Source organism: Haplochromis burtoni, unplaced genomic scaffold (assembly GCF_018398535.1).
Source record: "Haplochromis burtoni strain Fernald_Lab_line unplaced genomic scaffold, NCSU_Asbu1 Contig_145, whole genome shotgun sequence".
NCBI lineage: Eukaryota > Metazoa > Chordata > Actinopteri > Cichliformes > Cichlidae > Haplochromis > Haplochromis burtoni.
The window spans coordinates 402,410-420,098 of NW_024582506.1; the positions used below are offsets into that span (position 1 = coordinate 402,410).

A 17,689-nucleotide genomic window follows, 5' to 3' on the forward strand; every position below is an offset into this window, starting at 1 on the left:
TGTGAGGTGCTTTCGTGATATTTAATGGATCGGATTACATTTTTTATTTTTCTCCGATATCCGATCCAGTAATTTAGGTCAGTATCGGACCGATACCGATACGTAATATCGGATCGGTCCATCTCTACTAACTAACCTTGTGAATTAAATAAAGTTCAACATCAGTAACATCAAAGCACCCACCCAGCTGTATAGAAACTCCGTCATGCTAGCTAGTACGCAGTATGAGTTATTGTAACTGACTGTAAAAAGTCAGCACAACGAGATCTGACCCAGACAGACTGCAGGTCATAACTTCTTACCTGAAGTTCAGTTCACCTGACACTCGGCGGCTGCCTCGGGGCTCTCCTCCTGCCTCCCCTTTCTCTCATCCACCTGCTGGCCTCCACCAGTTGCTAATTTTACTGAATCTGAGGAAGCACCGTCATAGCCACCACCAAATAACTGAGTTATTTTTACACACCGACCAGCATCTGGCCAATCCACCACCTTTCATTGTTTATACCGTTACAAAGAAAAAAAAAGTCACCGGGCCACCGAGCAAATGCCCAGTATGCCGGATGGCCAGTCCAGCTATGGTCTTGCCATCAGTTAACCCTTCGCGTGCCAACTGTGGCACGCGTGCCAATGGATGCCGACCCCTGGGTTAGGGTCTTCGCCGGGTCGATTCTGTCCCTGCCTTGTGTTTAACACCCTTGCTTTAACTAGTTCGGGGGCACGGGAGACTGAAGCCTTTCCCACCTGTCATAGAGAAAGAGGCAGGGTACATCCTGGACAGGTCGCTGTGTTGACATTAAAAAGCCATGATTCGCCCATTCCTGATTGGAGACGACGAGGTCTTATTTGCCTCCTTCTGATTGGATAATCGAGGCAGAGTGACTGTGTAAATGAACCAATGAGAGGCTGCCACACTGTGGTTATGAGAGTTTTCGCAGCCTGTGTGAAGGGCTACACCGCCTCCATTCCTTTCTCTTTCTCTATCGACCAGTCTGCGCTTGGCCTTGTCTGAGGAGCTCGCATCCTTGGCTTTCCCCTTGCAGCACAGCTGAAGAGGGGCGCTTCTACAGACCCCATCTGCATCCTAAAACCGTTCTGTGTAACTAAAGGACTCAGTAAGCGCCGTGTGCGATGTTGAGACTCATCTTTTTGGCCGCTCTCGCCGGGTTCTCTCGAGCCAGTGATGTGCTTGAGTACACGGATGACGATTTCGAAAGCAGGATCGGAGACCATGAGCTAATTCTCGTGGAGTTCTTTGCCCCTTGGTGAGTCTTGTCACATGTTTTCTCCGAAGTATCAGAGAAATTTGCATAAGTGAAAAACGCGAATCCTAGCTTACTCTCTTTGCGGTTAACAGTTGAGCGGTACCCACTTGCAGAACTCTCAATATCGTGGATGTCAGTGGGGAATTTCGTTTGGTCGGAAACGTGCAATTAATTGTGCAAACTGCATCGCTGTTTGTTGCTAACTTTAATGGAGGCAGAACTGTCAAATTCGCTCGCTTCTTGGCGTAGGACCAGGCATTAGCATGTTAGCTATTAGTCGAAAGGCACAGGCTAATTCGCTATGTGTTTTGCGTTTTATTTTACGTCGCATTTTAAGAGGTGCTGCAGTTTAGTGGCACACTGAAAATGTTACCTTAAACAGTGACTAACTAGTCGTATTTTAACTCCGCTTAGTTTCCGGTTTTTAAAAAAAAAAAAAAAAAAATTATGTGCGAATGAGGCTGAGGAAGTTGGGGGTGTGTCCATTCATTGTTGTAACCTTCTGATTGGCCAGGAAAGTTTTGGTGTCCACCTGGGATTGGCCCAGAAGAAATGTGACGTGTACCCTTGTGCTAAACTTGAATAAAATAAAAATGTACAGTATTCCTTATAATAAAGCACTAACGAGTACATTTTCTGCTGTCTGGTCTGCTGTCTTTTCAAACTCTGTAATTGTTTGAAAAAGGCAAATATTCACAAATTTTTATGAAGATTTAATATTTAGTCTTGGTTTTATTTTCTCAATATAATCTAAACCTTTGGGTTTTCGACCTACAGAAAACGCAAGCAATATTATAATAATGGTCTGTCTTATATTAAGGACAACTTTTATATAGGTACCTGAGAAAACATGAAGCACAGCTGTAACAATATTTTGTTTTTGCTTGTACTTACACCTGTTTCCATTTATTCAAACATAGTTAGGTTGCATCATCAGATTCCACTAGGAAGACTTGAGGTCTTCATCTGGCTAGGCCCTAAAGTTTTTTGTTTTTGTTTTTTTGCTTGTTTGACTAATCCATATCTTCTGACTTTAGGTGTGGCCATTGTAAACGTTTGGCACCTGAGTACGAGGCAGCAGCCACACGTTTGAAAGGCATCGTCTCACTAGCCAAGGTACTGCACAACACAGATCACTTAACTTTGTCCACTTCAGTGTGGCTTCTCTGCACTCTGAACTGCAGTGCTCTGTGTCTCATCGAAAAGTGAGAATAATTTGCTTTTCTGCTTAGGTTGACTGCACTGCCAACAGCAACATATGCAGCAAATATGGCGTCAGTGGCTACCCAACCCTCAAGATCTTCAGGGATGGCGATGAATCTGGTCCCTATGATGGTCCCAGAACTGCAGGTATTGCCCTCATGTCTTTTAGCACTGGAAGATCTGAGAGTTAGGTTTAACTTGGCGTTCGATCTGCCTCTTGGAGGAATTCTTTATATGTGAAAATGATATCCTTAGTGGGATGAGGGCTATGTGGAGAGGTAACTAAAGGATACAGAGTTTTCCACAACACCAGCTTTAAAGGTAAAGGAACAAGACATGGCTAACAGTGACGGAATTTTCAACATAAAATTCATACAAATGGAACCTCGTATACAAAAGAGCATAACGTTCGTACTCTGTTAAGCTGAACTTTCAAGATAAAACCAGCAAGTTTTCTACCACAGGAGATGTGAATTGATCTCTTTGCCACATCACCCACTCATTCAGTTTGTTTGCATCTTAAATCGGTGTACAAATGAGCAGGCGACTGGTCCTGTGGCTCTTCGTTGTCTTTTTGCATCCTTCTCACCTCACTACTTCTGTTTGCAGATGGGATTGTCGGCTTCCTGAAGAAGCAGGCTGGTCCAGCTTCTGTGGTGCTCAAGGATGACGCAGACCTAGAAAAGTTTCTTGCAGATCAAGATGCAAGTGTTGTTGGTAAGCATCTAGTTAAGGAAACTTTTCTAAAGGTCTTTTTAAAGCTCTTCACTAGTAACATTCTTCATAATTTAAAGTTTAGGGTATTTTATGTTACTCACTTTTTGTTCAGACACTATTGCCGCTTTTTGCTGCTGATATTGAATCCTGGTCTGACTGACCATTCCTTCCCAGGATTCTTTGCTGATGACAAGAGCCAAGAACAGGCTGAGTTCCTGAGGGCAGCGAGCGCCTTGAGGGACAACTACCGCTTCGCCCACACAAACTCTGAGGCTCTCCTCAAAAGCCATGACATTGAGGGAGAGTGAGTAGATCTCTTTAGACATCTCTCACCAAACCATTTAAAAATAACACTATTGCACATTTGGTCTCACCTTTGTATCTGCTGTTAGTGAAATATTTCTCTCTCGGCTTACAGGGGAGTCGTTTTGTTCCGTCCACCCCAACTCAACAACAAGTTTGAAGACAGCTCGGTCAAATTCAGTGAGGATAAATACACCAGCAACAAAATCAAGAGATTCATCCAGGACAACATGTGAGTCCTGCTTTTTAGAAGAGACACTTTGTAGAGGCATCAAAATAATCAGTCTATAAATAGTTGATCTGTTTAGGATTAAATACGAAGTCAATTTTCATTCAAAGGTACATATTTACAAGTTTGGCCCAGTGCCAACAGGATCTTGTTTGGTAGGCAGTTGTCCTCTCGGGACACAGTTCAGTTCTGGCAGTAGCAAAGAGTTTGGCACTGAATAAATATTACTTCATAGTAAATTGGCCTCAAAGTGTAATAAAACCAGTAGATAATTGAATCTTCAGTTAAAGGAAAAAATGATTTTGTGACCCGTTGTGTAATCAGTCTTGAAGGGGATCAGCTAAGATGGAAACTCTGCTGTTTGAGATCTTGTTTATATTCAGAGTGTGAGTTTGACCTCAACCCACTTTATAAAGTACATGCAGTTGATCCAGGCAGATTTGTTTTGTTGCCCCCCCCCAACATGGTTTTATTTGTATAATTCTGAAGCTCATTAACATAAAACTTTGTTTTTTTTTTTAATGGTTTTTTAAATATGTTTGAACTGTCCCTTCAGTTTGAATATTTAAAGGGAAATCATGCTCGTTCTAGCTTTATATATACTATTGGATTTTGGTACTAGAGTAGCTTTGCATGATTCACATTTCAAAATGGGCTTTAATTATCCTATCTGGGGATCTAGATCTCCTTTATTTCAGTTCTGTCTGACACAAGCAGATTCAGTTGGTCTCCCTTTTAAGCAAGCCTTTTTGTGATTGGCTCTCCTTGCAGAGTTTGAACTGCAGGTGGGTGTAGCTGCAGAAACCTGAGAAAGGTTTAAGGGTATCCACTTAAACTGACATCAGAGAGAAGAAAAGAATGCACCTGAAAGTGGTTTAGCGCAAGCTGGTGTTCAGATATGCACCTCCACCACTGCAACAGCGTAACAGATAATAGGGACTTGATATGGGTTTTATTTTGGGTAATAACTTTGACATTTGACGCACCTGCAGAGAGCAGTTGTTTGCTTATCTCCTCCGCGTGGTTTACAAGTGCTCCTGCTATAACCAGTCTACACATGTAGTGTTTTTGTTTGTTTGTTTTTAACCCAAGCCCATGTGCACACAATGCAGGATACTCCTATTTATTTGTTATTTCATTTTGCTTCAGCATCACAGATTTGGAGGCTAAACTCAAAGCTCTACTTTGATGATTTTTTTTTTTTTTTTTGTGTGTGTGTTCTTTGTTTTTCTCAGCTTTGGATTCTGTCCCCACATGAATGACAACAACAAGGACCAGCTGAAAGGGAAGGACCTTCTGGTGGCTTATTATGATGTTGACTATGAGAAAAACCCTAAAGGCTCCAACTATTGGAGGAACAGGTAGGTGTTTGGGGGGGAAAAGCTCATTTAAGGTTTGTGGTGTTTTTCTGTTTCTGAAGCTGCCGTTTCCCTGCAGACTTTAAATCTGCACTGTGCAGAGATGGCTGATTCTCAGATCGATCTTGAATATCATAAGTTTTGTTTTCTGTTTAGTACAAGACCATGCACCTCCCCTTTGGCAGTTAGCCACATGCTAAGAAACGAAAATGAGACCAGATCTTTCTGTTTTTTTAATACCTTAATTTAATCCTCCACAGTATTATCTTTGTTTTTGGCAGCATGATTAAAAACCATCTTGGCATCTTTCAGGGTGATGAAGGTGGCAAAGGGCTTCCTGGATCAGGGCAAGAAGCTGAACTTTGCTGTAGCTAACAAGAACATGTTCAGCCACGAGTTGTCTGAGTTTGGCCTGAATCCCAGTGGCGAACTGCCTGTGGTGGCCATCCGCACCGCCAAAGGAGACAAATACACCATGGCTGAGGAGTTCTCGTAAGTCCAGGACAACTTTTCAACACAATTCCCCACCAGTGCACACACACATCATGTCACAAGTTGCTAGTTGGATTTAATAGAACCCTTGCTACATAGAGTATAACTCTAAACAGTGTAGTTTTGTGATGGTGTGGCAAAACTGTATAAAAACTGGACACCAAATATGTTATGAAATAAATGGAGTAATCTGGGAATATAATGAACAAGACTGCATGTAATTGCCAATTTGACCCCCATTCAGTTACAGATGCTAGCATTTGGGGACTGTGTTTAAGCTCGGTTTCATTTGCAGCATATCTGAAGTAAGAAATTGACCTTATTGGATAAAACTGATATTGACAAAGTTTAAACTTTAAAATTTATATTTAAGAAAAGGTGATATCACAGTATTTATTGCACAACTCGCCTTATCACAAAATGTATAAATGTGGTGATTAGGGATGGGTACCGGTAGTAACCAGACGGAAAAGCAGCGCACATTTCGATGCTTTATTTCAGTGCTTTTTTTTTTTTTTTTTTTTTTTTTTTTAGATTCTAACAAATCATTTTACGTTTCCGAGGATAGTAGGCAGGTCCAGGTACGTACTTTTAGAGCAGAGCTACAGATTAAAAATGTCCAAGGCGAAGCAGTCAAAGTCTGGCTGTACTTCACAGCAAAATATGCAAACTCAGCAGCCTGCAACAAGTGCTTTAAGGTGATACTGTGATACTGTCAAAGGAGGTAACACCTCAAATGCGATGAAACACCTGGCGACGCATAGCGGTTTTTTAAAAAGCCGAGAACTGCGCCGCATTTGATAGCTTGCTGCGAGACGTCACACCGTGCACATCTACTGCGGGTGGGTCGTCTGCTATCGGACCCGGAGTTAGCAACATCCCCCAAAAACCCGAAGATTAGAGTCCTGGCCCGTAGCCCTGCCAGTGTAGCAGAAATGATGAGGATGATGATGGCAGCAGCAGCCGTTCTTCTCTGGGTCAGTAGCTTAATGTTGTTCGTGTGTAATTTACGTTGAGTAGGCTAACCACGTTATTACATTAATGCATGTAAGGTGAACTAGCAAACATCATCATAGCTACATGCAGCTGTCCTCTTGTTTGATGGCAGATACTCCCTTCACCCTGGCCAAAAAGGCTAAAATGACCAAAGAAAAAGTGGAAAACAGGTAAACATGAGAGGTTTTGGACAAAGTTTGTGTTTTGTTTTGTTTTTTTTGTTTTCCAATTGTTTAAGCACTGCTTCCAGCCAAGAGTGATACCATATATGCCACATAGCTGCAGGAAAGGCTAACATTGTTATCTTTTTACAAAAAACCAGCTGAACATGAGAGGTTTTTGGACCAATTTTGTGTTCTCATTCTTTAAGCACCGGTATCAGATAAAACCTAAATGATACCCATAGTGTCTGATTTCCACCTCGGTTGCCTAAGAAACTAATTGGTAGATGAGGCGCTTGCTAAAAGAACGGTGCCTAGTTAATGACTTCCAGCTCAAGGAGAATTGTGACTTTACTGACTCGTTGAATGTCTTTCAACAGTCGTGATGGAAAAGCTCTGGAGCGTTTCTTGCAGGACTACTTTGATGGCAAGCTGAAGCGCTATCTCAAATCAGAACCCATCCCAGAGAACAACGATGGACCTGTTAAGGTGAGATCAATTTTTTCTGACACTTGTAAGATTTGTACTAAACACTTTCTTTGTGTATCATGGACATGCTTTATGCTTTTAAACGTACATTAAGGCTAAAGGGGACCTATAATCATTTACAGCTGCAAATGTTTATTCTCTGCCTCGGCTGAAGTAGCTTTGACTCATTTAAGAAATGATTGTCATGCTGAGGTTTAGTGCAGTTGCCTAGTTTGTCCAGTCTGAGGTGAACTGCCTTCAAGTCAACTTTCTTTTTTAGTAGCTACATCTCATTTGAAAGATTTCAGCCGTGGATGTGTATAAATGCAGCGTGAGGATGTGCAATTATCCTGGATACTCTGCTTAATTCAGTGACAACGCATAATCACAACTCGTATAATCGGTCTACAACACCCCCCACCCCCTTCCTTTCACACTCTCACGTCATGTTTTGACAGCTTTAACGGAGATTAAGTTTTACTGTTGCCATAAAGCCTAAGGCCGTTTGTCCACTGCAGGAGCTATCAGTCAGATTATTCCTAACCGTGGAACCCAGCACTCTCGATTGGGAACAGCAGAACAAATTGGCAAGATGGCTTAAAAAAAAAAAAAAATAATTAAATGGATCAATGAGACTGCAATTCTGGTGAGGTACAAAAGTAGTGAATCAGAGGTAAAAATGTTTTCAAAAACCAGAAAGATCATTCTGTTTATTTGGAAGCAATGATTTCATCATCTTACCTCATCTGGATTACTGAGCATGCATCAGCACATTAGTAGAAACAGACAATAGCCTTTGAGTGGAGGAAGTTCTGGGTACTTCAGGTGGAAAAATGGCTGCAGTACAGAACCAGCTCTAATACCTGCAATGTCTCTTCAGGTTGTGGTGGCTGAAAACTTCGACTCCATCGTTAACGATGACAGCAAAGATGTGCTGATTGAATTCTACGCTCCGTGGTGCGGGCACTGCAAAAACCTGGAGCCCAAATACACAGAGCTGGGAGAGAAGGTGAGGGAGCGATCCTGAACTGCTGCTAGTTCAGATCTTTCGCATTAAAACAATAACATGTTCTTAAGTAACTTATCCAGAACTTTAAGTCATGTGACCTCCTGGATTAGCTTGCTTTTTTCTGGCCTGCATCACCCAGCCTGTAGACTAGTCTAACGTGTGGATGTTAAGGTTTAGTGAATTGTCTTGGAAAGACTTAACAATTTGCCCTATTTGTTTCTAAAGCTGGCCGATGATCCCAACGTTGTCATTGCCAAAATGGACGCCACAGCCAATGATGTGCCATCTCCATATGAAGTCAGCGGGTGAGTGCCGAGTCATTTAATGTGACGATAAGGCTTGGGCTGTTTTTAATTTAATTAAAATAAAGGTTTATGGTTCCCCCCAACTTCATGCTGTGGACAGTTCAAGATAAGCAGCATCAGTGAAAGTGAGCAGCTGAGTGTGGTGAATTGTTAAACTCTTTAGTAGCAGTCAAAGCAGCTAGAATACCTTTTTAATTTTACCAAAAAAGAGGGATGAGGAACGTGGGACAGAATTTTGCAATATTGCAGATTTTCTTTAAGCCGAACAGTCAGGACATTCTTGTACCATGTGAAGGTGTACAATTTGGGTCAGCCATAGGCTTCACGCTGAGTCCTGTATGTGACATTAGAGTGAATTTAAAGACCATATCTGTCTGCCATGGCGACAGAGCATACAGTATGTTCCCTTCAACATAACTTGGAGACTGTTCCTGTATTCTCTCGGCTATGTATCTTCATCACTGATAAAAGGGGGGGCACAACACTGCACATGAAACTGCAGACATCCTGAAGCTTAATTACAGACTGATTATGATTAGCTGTGAGCTATGTGAGAAGCTTGACTTTGGGGAAAGGTGAAGGAACTCGGGTTAACATGCATGTGTGATTACCTGTGCAGTTTGATACATGAAATCATAATCTTTGTCCTCAACCTCTCCTAGATTCCCTACAATCTACTTTTCTCCAGCTGGACACAAGTTGAGCCCAAAGAAATATGAGGTGAGTGTCTGTTAAAGTGCCATTCACAGCGGCAAAGTGATGTCTGTGCTTTGCTGATGAACCCTCTGCTTTCGCTGCAGGGAGGTCGCGAGGTGAGTGACTTCATCTCCTACCTGAAGAGGGAGGCCTCAAACCCGCTGGTGATGCAGGAGGAGTCCAAGAAAAAGAAGAAGAAGAAGTCAGAGCTATAAAAGCTCCAAACAGGAACTCAGCAGCACCCCTCCCTACCTCCACCACCACAACAGGAGGATTGGGGAAGAAAAAGAACTAAATTATATTCCTCTCTTAGTGAACTACAGAATGGTCTGAAGTCAAAGACGTGGCCCTTCCTTTAGGTCCTCATTGCACTGGGAATGCTGTGGAAGGTGGAGAGGTTTTGGCCAGGGTCTGCCCAATATTTCAAAACAAACCAATTTTTAGGGAAGATGGGATGACTTTTTTTAAAACATGAGATTTCTATTTCCCCTGGTCTGTCTACTACACCTCAGGCTGATGCACTTTGGTTTGATACAGTCTGTCATCTGTCGCTTTAGTTTCTTGTTGTCATCAAAGGGGAATCACGGTAATGGTGAAATTTTTTTTTTTTTTTTTTTTTTTTTTTTTTTTTTTTTTTTTTTTTGTAACATGCCTTTGATTTTGTACATTTGGAAGGATTGTGAAATAAAAAGGCCCACAAAACCAAAATGAACTCTGAAGTCTTTTCTATCAACTCAAACGCTTGTTTGGCACACACTTAGACATAGTTGATCATTTTAATTGGAAATTAATATTTGGTGGCTAAATGTGAACAACTGATGTATCTGTAGTGAAACTGAGACTTAAGCAAGATATGCGTGTGTGTGTGTGTAACATCTTCAAAAACAAATTTGAGTTATTTGGTTATATTTACCTTTAAATATCATTAAACCAGCCTCTCTTGGGCTGGAGAAAGTTATCCCAATCACAAAATACTATAAATATAAGCCAAATAATCAGTGCATCTACATCATTTTTCTGATATTTACTGATCTGTAGCTTATTTTTTGAGGGGGGGGAGGGGAACAGTTCACATGTTGGAAATCTAGATGTTAACCTTGATTAGAAGCTAAAATGCCACCACATTTTTTGTAACTGGGGACATTTATAGTCCTACAATTAATAATGTGGGATTCACATGAGATTTATTTTAGTACCTCTCCACTGAGTGCAAAGAAAGGGAGGTGTTTTGTTAATGGGACATTTCCAAACCCTTAGGCTATATTACAGGTAGCTAATGCTAAAATCTGTATTCTTTTTTTCATGTGTTTTTGGCAGCGGTCCGAATTACGGACTGTATATAACCTACAAGATGAGATCAGAGAGCAGCTACAGTCCCATACAAAACTGATTGCTGATGCAAATAGCAAAAACCCAGTCTCTGGATGAAATGAAGACGCTGATGGATTCTCAGACTTTTCTTGTGTATTTATTTATTTTCATATTTGTCACGCTTACATGTTTTACATCATCAAACAAAGTTTACTATTAGACAAAGCATGTGTACGCACCCAACCAATAGGCGGCGACTCCGCATGTGAGTTTGTCTGAGTAAACTAAAGAAGAAGAGATTGAACCAATGGGATTAAAGAGTAGAGGCGATTTGTCCGGGCATGTTCAGACCCTACACGTGCTGTTTCAGAAGGTAACGTAAGATATTTTTACTCTTTTTCTCAATTCATTTCTGTTCTCGTGTTTGTCAGCGTTCAGAAATACGTCGTTTATGCTTGTAATCGATCTCAAGGGGCGTTGTCTTATTTTTAACGCGACTTTCTGCGGCTCGCTGGGGTTTTTCTTTTTATAATCAAACTGAGAGACAAACTGTGTTTAAATACGTGGAATTTCCAGCTGAATTTAGTCACATGCAAACTCTTTTTACATAAGCTTCAGTTTTTTTTCTGAAATGTTACCGGCTAGTGTTTGATTTCAAAAGTGCCAAGCGCGTTTTTTGTAAAAAAAACTGTAAGCTTTTACAATCTTTCAAGGCCTCGCCATATCCGGATCATCCAGGCGAATGATGTTTGGATGATGGGTGCTTTGTAAATACAGCCTGAATTGTATGCTGGATTTATTATTTATCAACATGAAGACTGGCGAGGAAAAAGTTTTTAAACTTGACACCACCATCATATTTATGCCACTAAGAAGAGTCAAACTCTGCACTTATGGGGTGTTTGTAATGTGTTGGTGTCAGGTATGTGGCCCTTAAAGGCACCCGTATGTATGGCCACGTGTCCAGATTATTGTGTCTGGAGAATTACGACGTTCAGGTGGTATCAAATACGTTAGTCTCAAACTGTTTTGCTTTGTCTTCATAGAGCATGAAGTAAAAACCGGGGCTATACCAAAGTGATTTACTTTCGCATTGGCTAAAATTCCCTTTCAGGAGTACCAAAAATGCGACTATGCAGGGACAGTCCTCCTTGGGTGTTTTTCCAATCCTAAAAACATGAAGAATTCCTCATGTTTGCAGAACATCGATACAGCCTATGGGTCTGAAAAGTGAAGCAAGTGCGCAAAATGCCTTACATTTGCATTTATTAATTCATTCATCTCTTATTTGATCGGGTCCATTTAGGGATCACCACATCTCCCTTCATTTCACACAATTCCTAGGATCCTCTTTTATCACGTCAGACCTTTCTCTGCATGTCCTCTTTCACTACATAATTAATCTACTCTGTGGTCTTTCTCTTTTCCTCCTGCCTTGCAGCTTCATCTTCTCCAAGATATTCACTCTCCTGCTCATGCTCAAACCACAATCTTCAAAGTCTCTAGTTTCAGGTCATTCCAGATGAAATTTGAAGTTCTGGTTATTGTATTAGTATTAGGAATTACACTGGGTGCGGTCCTGCCTTAGCCAATCATTTCCTCCTAAGATGGTGCTTGTGATTCCACCAGACCTGCTTCACATTGCTGGTTCTATTGATGCTGTGTAAAAAGCAGATAAAGAGGGAAGCTGTGCAAAGGATGAAACTAAACTGCATGTGAAACATGGTGCTAATTTGTGCCTGGTGTATTCCTTGGGTTATCCAGGATATGCTAACCGGCTAATGACTTGTCAGTCCCCATGTACTGTGTATTGTACAGGAATAGTTCATTAACAATTTTTAAAAATCATTTTCACATCATTTCAATAATCTGCAGTTCATGATGAGCCACATTTTTAATAAGGGTGATCACTATCCTGACTTTTGTGTTGTTTCCTCAGACATGACTGTGAAAACTGTTCCACGAATCAATGATGGCAGAGTCATCAAACAGGAGAAAAGCCTCCTCACGAGGTCTTCTCAGCAATTATCGGTATCTGTGTAAAAAAGCCATGGTGCTCTGCGCCATGGAGAATGCAAGAGCCAGGAAGAGGCATCAGGAAAAGAGGATAATCGCCAACATGAAGATGAAAAGAACGGACGCCCACCATGAATCACTTGATACAAACGTATTGATCAAAAGGTCTAAAATGAGCGCTCCAGAACAGGAAAATCAAAGCACTTTGAACTCTGAAAGCACTGATCTATCCAAACATACATCAGTGTCTGGAACAGCTAACCACCACTCTGTCATTGCGGCCCTTGGAGATCGCTGGGAGATGGACAGTGGCTTCTCCTCTGAAGCCAGTCCTCCAGCCAGTGGTCGAAGTTCGCCGTGTTTCAGCTCCTGCCCGACTACAGTGGTGGCATTGGACTGTGAGATGGTGGGGACAGGGTCTGGAGGACGTTGCAGCGAGCTGGCCCGCTGCAGCATCCTGGACTATCATGGGAACGTGCTGTATGATAAATACGTGAAACCCTGTCAGCCTGTCACAGACTTCAGGACTCGCTGGAGCGGCATCCGAAGGCATCATCTCCTCAACGCCACACCCTTCATTCAAGCCAGAGAAGAGGTACGTCTGAGTGTTTGTAGACAACAGTGATGAACGATTTAACTTGGGCTCTAAAATAGAGACTGTTCTCCTGGGATAATCTGGTGGATTGAGGAGAAAAACTTCAGTTTAATCGTTTTAGGACACTCTGTCATCATGGGGGGAGGAGGACTGTATATCAGACTTTTGTTCTATCATGTGCCCAACTTGAGTTTTTATTTGAAGAAAGTGGAATCCTAACTTTTAATTTTTTCCCTTCAGCCGATAACCTTGGTGTTATCGTCACCCCACCGGCAGTGCAATAGGGTGGTGCTCAAATGAGCACAATAGGTGCATTAACTAAAACTCTTGGCCAAGTTTAAATCTCGATGAATCATCCCCTTTTTTTTTTCTTCCTTGTTTTGTGTAGTACCAGGCTGAAAGTGTAAGCATGCTTGGTCTTGCTCTTTATTTGTCTATTTTAACATGTTTAAAAAAATGTGGAAATGCAATGCACTACTGGAAGCTAATCGGGGCAGTACCGCTTATGTCGTCTGCCAAGACTAAGCTCAATACTAACGAAGAAGAACGTAGTGCGAACTGCAAAACAGGAGGACAGAAACAGATTTTAAAAAATATAAAAGCATTTCACAGAAAACAAAGTTAAATGCAAACTGTGTGTAGTCGAGCTTTCCTTCCACAACAGCACTGCTGCAGCGCACGGGCACTTAAAACATTGTCACTTGACTTTATGATGAGTTTAGAGCCCTTAGTCTGTCACAGGACATAAGTATGAAGACTTCAAGCTAGAGCCGCGAGAGACTGAATCTGCAAATTAGATTACAAATGAAATGCATGACAGCAGAAATCTAACCCCTGAATTCTGGAATTACTTCAGTAAACTTATTTGAATCTGTTACAGTCTAAAAATAAAAAATAAAAAATTTAATGTTAAGTAAATTGTCTTCCTCCTTGTTCCCTTGCATGGATTCTCACTCTCTACCTTAGATCCTCAGTATACTTGAAGGCAAAGTGGTCGTGGGCCACTCCATCTATAATGACTTTGAGGCACTGGACATGGTTCATCCCTGTCACATGGTCAGGGACACGAGTACAACGCGTCTCCTCAGCCGGTTGGCCGGTTTCCCCAGTAAATGCTGTCCCTCCCTCAGAACGCTGGCAAATAAGCTGCTGAACAGGAGCATACAGGTGAGAGCTTGAGATGAGAGGACGCTCCAAAACAAGTGATGAGCGGCTGTTTTGGAAAATTGTTCCTTTCAGGTCACAGCATTTTTCACTGAAGTTATTTTCTGGTATCTGAGACTAGATTTAGTAATATGCTCGTGTAACTGTTGTTGTAACCCTGTGGATCCTATCACTCCCTCAGCTTGGGAAGCGAGGACATTGTTCAGTGGAGGATGCTCAGGCTGCGCTCGACCTCTACAAGCTGGTGGAGGGGGAGTGGGAGCAGGAGGTGCAGAACAAGCTGAGGGATGACGACGCTCCACTCGAGCCAAGCTTCTCCTCATCAAAGCACTACATGCAGGACGAGTACTGGCCGGATGACATCATTGCTGATGGCTAATAGCAGAAAAGTAATGGTGGGACAGTGGGAAATACCTCAGCAGGCTCCTTTTGCGTGATGATGTTCGTAGTCATCAGAGCAGGTTCAGAGAGTTAATGGAAGTCCGATCTGAATGAATGTTAGAAATGTTAAATTGAAGGTGTCCTGAATCACTTTGGAGAGAAATGCCTTTAAAATGTGGAACAAAAACACTTTCTAACTTATTGCGTTTAACATGTTAAACATGTTCAGAGCTTCTAACAAACGATTTTTGGTTGTCTGTAGAAATGGTTGATCAAATTAGTCGTTCCAGACTTGATTGTATTTATAAAGTAAGAGTTGGTGCTCTTGCGTTTGAGGTTTGCAGTTCTCTAACAACTATCTGCTCTTACTTGAAAAATTCATCTATTAATTGGAAAAGATGACATAAATGTAGCTGTTCTTGAAAACACAAGATGAATGACTGCTTTTGAAATGTTAGTTACCGCCTTGATAGAAAAACTTGGAAATCACAAATATTACTATGAGCTGATATTGGTCATGTGGACTGATTTTAGCAGGGTTCGGTTAGTATTTTGATCATCTCACATTGTAAGCTGCTCTGAAATGTCCTAATAAAACTGCATCATGTTTAAAAACAAAAAGTCCCATTGTTTGATATTAGTGCTTGTGAGGATAATTTTAGAAGTTCACAATGCAGACACCTCCAGCCTCACTAAAGTCATTCCCTGATGATGAAAGACCTTTACTGTACATTCTTCTTTCAGGTTGGTTTCCTAAGCACACTGTGTCATATCAGTTCAGGTTGTGGGTTTCTGTTAGCACCAGTAGCATTACATAATGAAATCTCACTTTAAGTGTTGGGAAATAATTTGGGGATCATTCAGACCTACTATTAAGTGTCACAAATACAGGCTCAGCATGTGAAACGATGTGATGGCACCCTGGCCAAATAGGTTACAAAATCCCTTCCATAACCTGGCCCAGTATCCTCATTTAACTTGGCAAAAGCTGTTTTTAGAGGATAAGCCAAACAAAAGGAAACATACTTGTTTCCAGACAGCGATTTAACTAATGTGCACAATTTACTTTATGTAGGTGAGTGCATTAAGCTGCAGGTGGAGCTGTACATATGTTTTTACATCTCATGCTTTAATTCTCAAGCATCTTTATACACACATATACACAAATGCACACACCTAAAGGCTGGACTTGGCCCTAAAGCTCAGGCAACAAGGGAAGAACAGAGCATAGCATTGTTTGCACAATCCATCTAATTTTGCGCCACAAATCGCTTTATTGAGCAGATCAGACCTGAATTAGCAGATTACTGGTTGGTTGGCTGCCTGCACCTTCGTCATAGCATCATCAGTGACGTTAACACGGTCGGGGTCATTCTGTTTAGCTAAAACACAAGATTATTCATGTTTGAACAGAGAAATGAAATCGCCAATAATTTTTTTTTTTGATCATGCTTCACTGTGCTGCATAAAGATAACTTTAGACATTGGTCTCGCAAAATGAAGAAAGTGACTGTTTCATGCAAAGTTGTGTGCGTGAGAACTAATCAGATCACAGAGCAGTGTGGAAAGTTTAAGATCTTCTGTGGCCGCACATACGTCTACAGGCCTGTGGGCTTGTGTGTGCAGATATGCAAGAAAATGGTGTATATTTTGAACCTTATTCATTATCTTAGCTGCTTCCTTTATTCCATACGTGTGACATACCCAATAGAGAAAAGATGTCTGACAGTTTTTGCTTTTATTTTTTGCTCTTGGTCATCTTTCGGTTATAGCAATAAGATTTCCTGAGTATTTCACGTGTAAAAGCAACATTCAGAGGATGATCAACCATATGAACCTTTTGAAATGTTACCTACAGATGAAGGCGATACACTAAACATCGCAAGAAAATACAATCACAGAGTTATGCAAAATTGGCCAGCAATTTCTGCATCAACTTCCTCAGATTAGTAACCACTCTTCTATATAAAATTCACTTCCTTGGATAATGTTTCGAGTGCACTTGAGTTTATTATCCTGTTCCAAGACAGCTTCAGAGCGTGCACAGATGGCCTCCCATGACCCTTAAACACTATTTCGAGTTGCTGAGCCACTGAAACAACTAGAGACACATTTCCACTCCCATGCATTACTATTTTTACAGCACATCATTTTCCAAAATGTGTATTCTTTGCACGTACTGTATGTTTAGTGGAAAAGTGTGTTTTGGTACAAGAAAGGTTTTTTTTTTTTCTTGGCACACCTATAATGCACCTCAAACTTTGCAGTCTCTGATCGTGAACACATGTACTTTGAGACCAAAAGTTGTAATAGTTACCTGCAGGTACCCCGAGATAATTTTGGGGTTCTTGGAGACTGTTTTCCATCAGACGATCTGCACTTAGGGATAAAATTACTGGGATGGGAAATCAAACTGCCTGCAGTTTGAAAGATAAACCTCTTGTAGATGATCTTTCTTATAGTAGTTAAAAAACATTTTACTAATTCATGGACATTAAAATGTTTTGTCTGAAGGCCTTTAAGAGTTCTTTAGGTTTTGGTATGATGATAGCACAGAGTTCAATTGAAAGCAACCCCTTGATTTTTAAATAAAGTTAAATGTCATTAGCACGATGGAACCCCATATTCTAAGGTGTCATGGGTTTACGGGGGGTTTTGGGATTTCCAAAGAACTCCCATAAAGTTCATTCTGTTCATCTGGACGTAGAGTTTTCAGTGGGAGAAATGTTTCGTCACCCATCCAAGTGACTTCTTCAGTCTCAGCTGACTGCAGGTTTCCCCAACCTTATAAACATAATATTTGCATAACGACTGAAACTAGCTCCCTGGCAAACAACGGGCTGTGAGGTCAGTTTCTTGATCATTAATATTTTCATTACCATTGATCCAGAAAAACAAAATGAAAATTCTGGAGTGGCCTAGCCAAAGTCCTGACCAGAATCTGATTGAGATGCTGTGTCATGACCTTAAAAAGGCAGCTCAGGCTCAGAAACCAGTGTAGCTGAATTACAACAATTCTCCCA

At 41.3% G+C, this 17,689-nt stretch overlaps 2 protein-coding genes across 4 annotated transcripts; both read left to right on the top strand.

The window, feature by feature from the left end:
* Window positions 1–934: 934 nt before the first annotated feature.
* Window positions 935–9,588, top strand: LOC121815167 (protein disulfide-isomerase A3-like). Its single transcript, XM_042224627.1, has 13 exons — window positions 935–1,262; window positions 2,300–2,378; window positions 2,495–2,612; window positions 3,075–3,182; window positions 3,357–3,486; window positions 3,601–3,717; window positions 4,950–5,075; window positions 5,385–5,564; window positions 7,102–7,210; window positions 8,070–8,198; window positions 8,424–8,503; window positions 9,166–9,223; window positions 9,304–9,588. Exons 1-13 carry the CDS (start codon window positions 1,129–1,131, stop codon window positions 9,412–9,414), a joined length of 1,479 nt encoding a protein of 492 aa, XP_042080561.1. The 5' UTR covers window positions 935–1,128; the 3' UTR covers window positions 9,415–9,588.
* A 1,147-nt stretch (window positions 9,589–10,735) lies between these two features.
* On the top strand, window positions 10,736–17,539 carry LOC102293495 (apoptosis-enhancing nuclease). Of its 3 annotated transcripts, none has more exons than XM_005931642.2 (4): window positions 10,736–10,883; window positions 12,450–13,121; window positions 14,088–14,288; window positions 14,467–17,536. In XM_005931642.2, the coding sequence occupies exons 2-4, from the start codon at window positions 12,480–12,482 to the stop codon at window positions 14,662–14,664; spliced, it is 1,041 nt and encodes a 346-aa protein (XP_005931704.1). In that variant the 5' UTR covers window positions 10,736–10,883; window positions 12,450–12,479; the 3' UTR covers window positions 14,665–17,536. The 3 variants fall into 3 exon arrangements, with proteins under 3 accessions (XP_005931704.1, XP_005931705.1, XP_042080563.1); XM_005931643.3 differs by lacking the exon at window positions 10,736–10,883 and adding an exon at window positions 10,890–11,749 and having other exon boundaries at window positions 14,467–17,539; XM_042224629.1 differs by lacking the exon at window positions 10,736–10,883 and adding an exon at window positions 11,757–12,022 and having other exon boundaries at window positions 14,467–17,539.
* The last annotated feature ends 150 nt before the right edge of the window (window positions 17,540–17,689 follow it).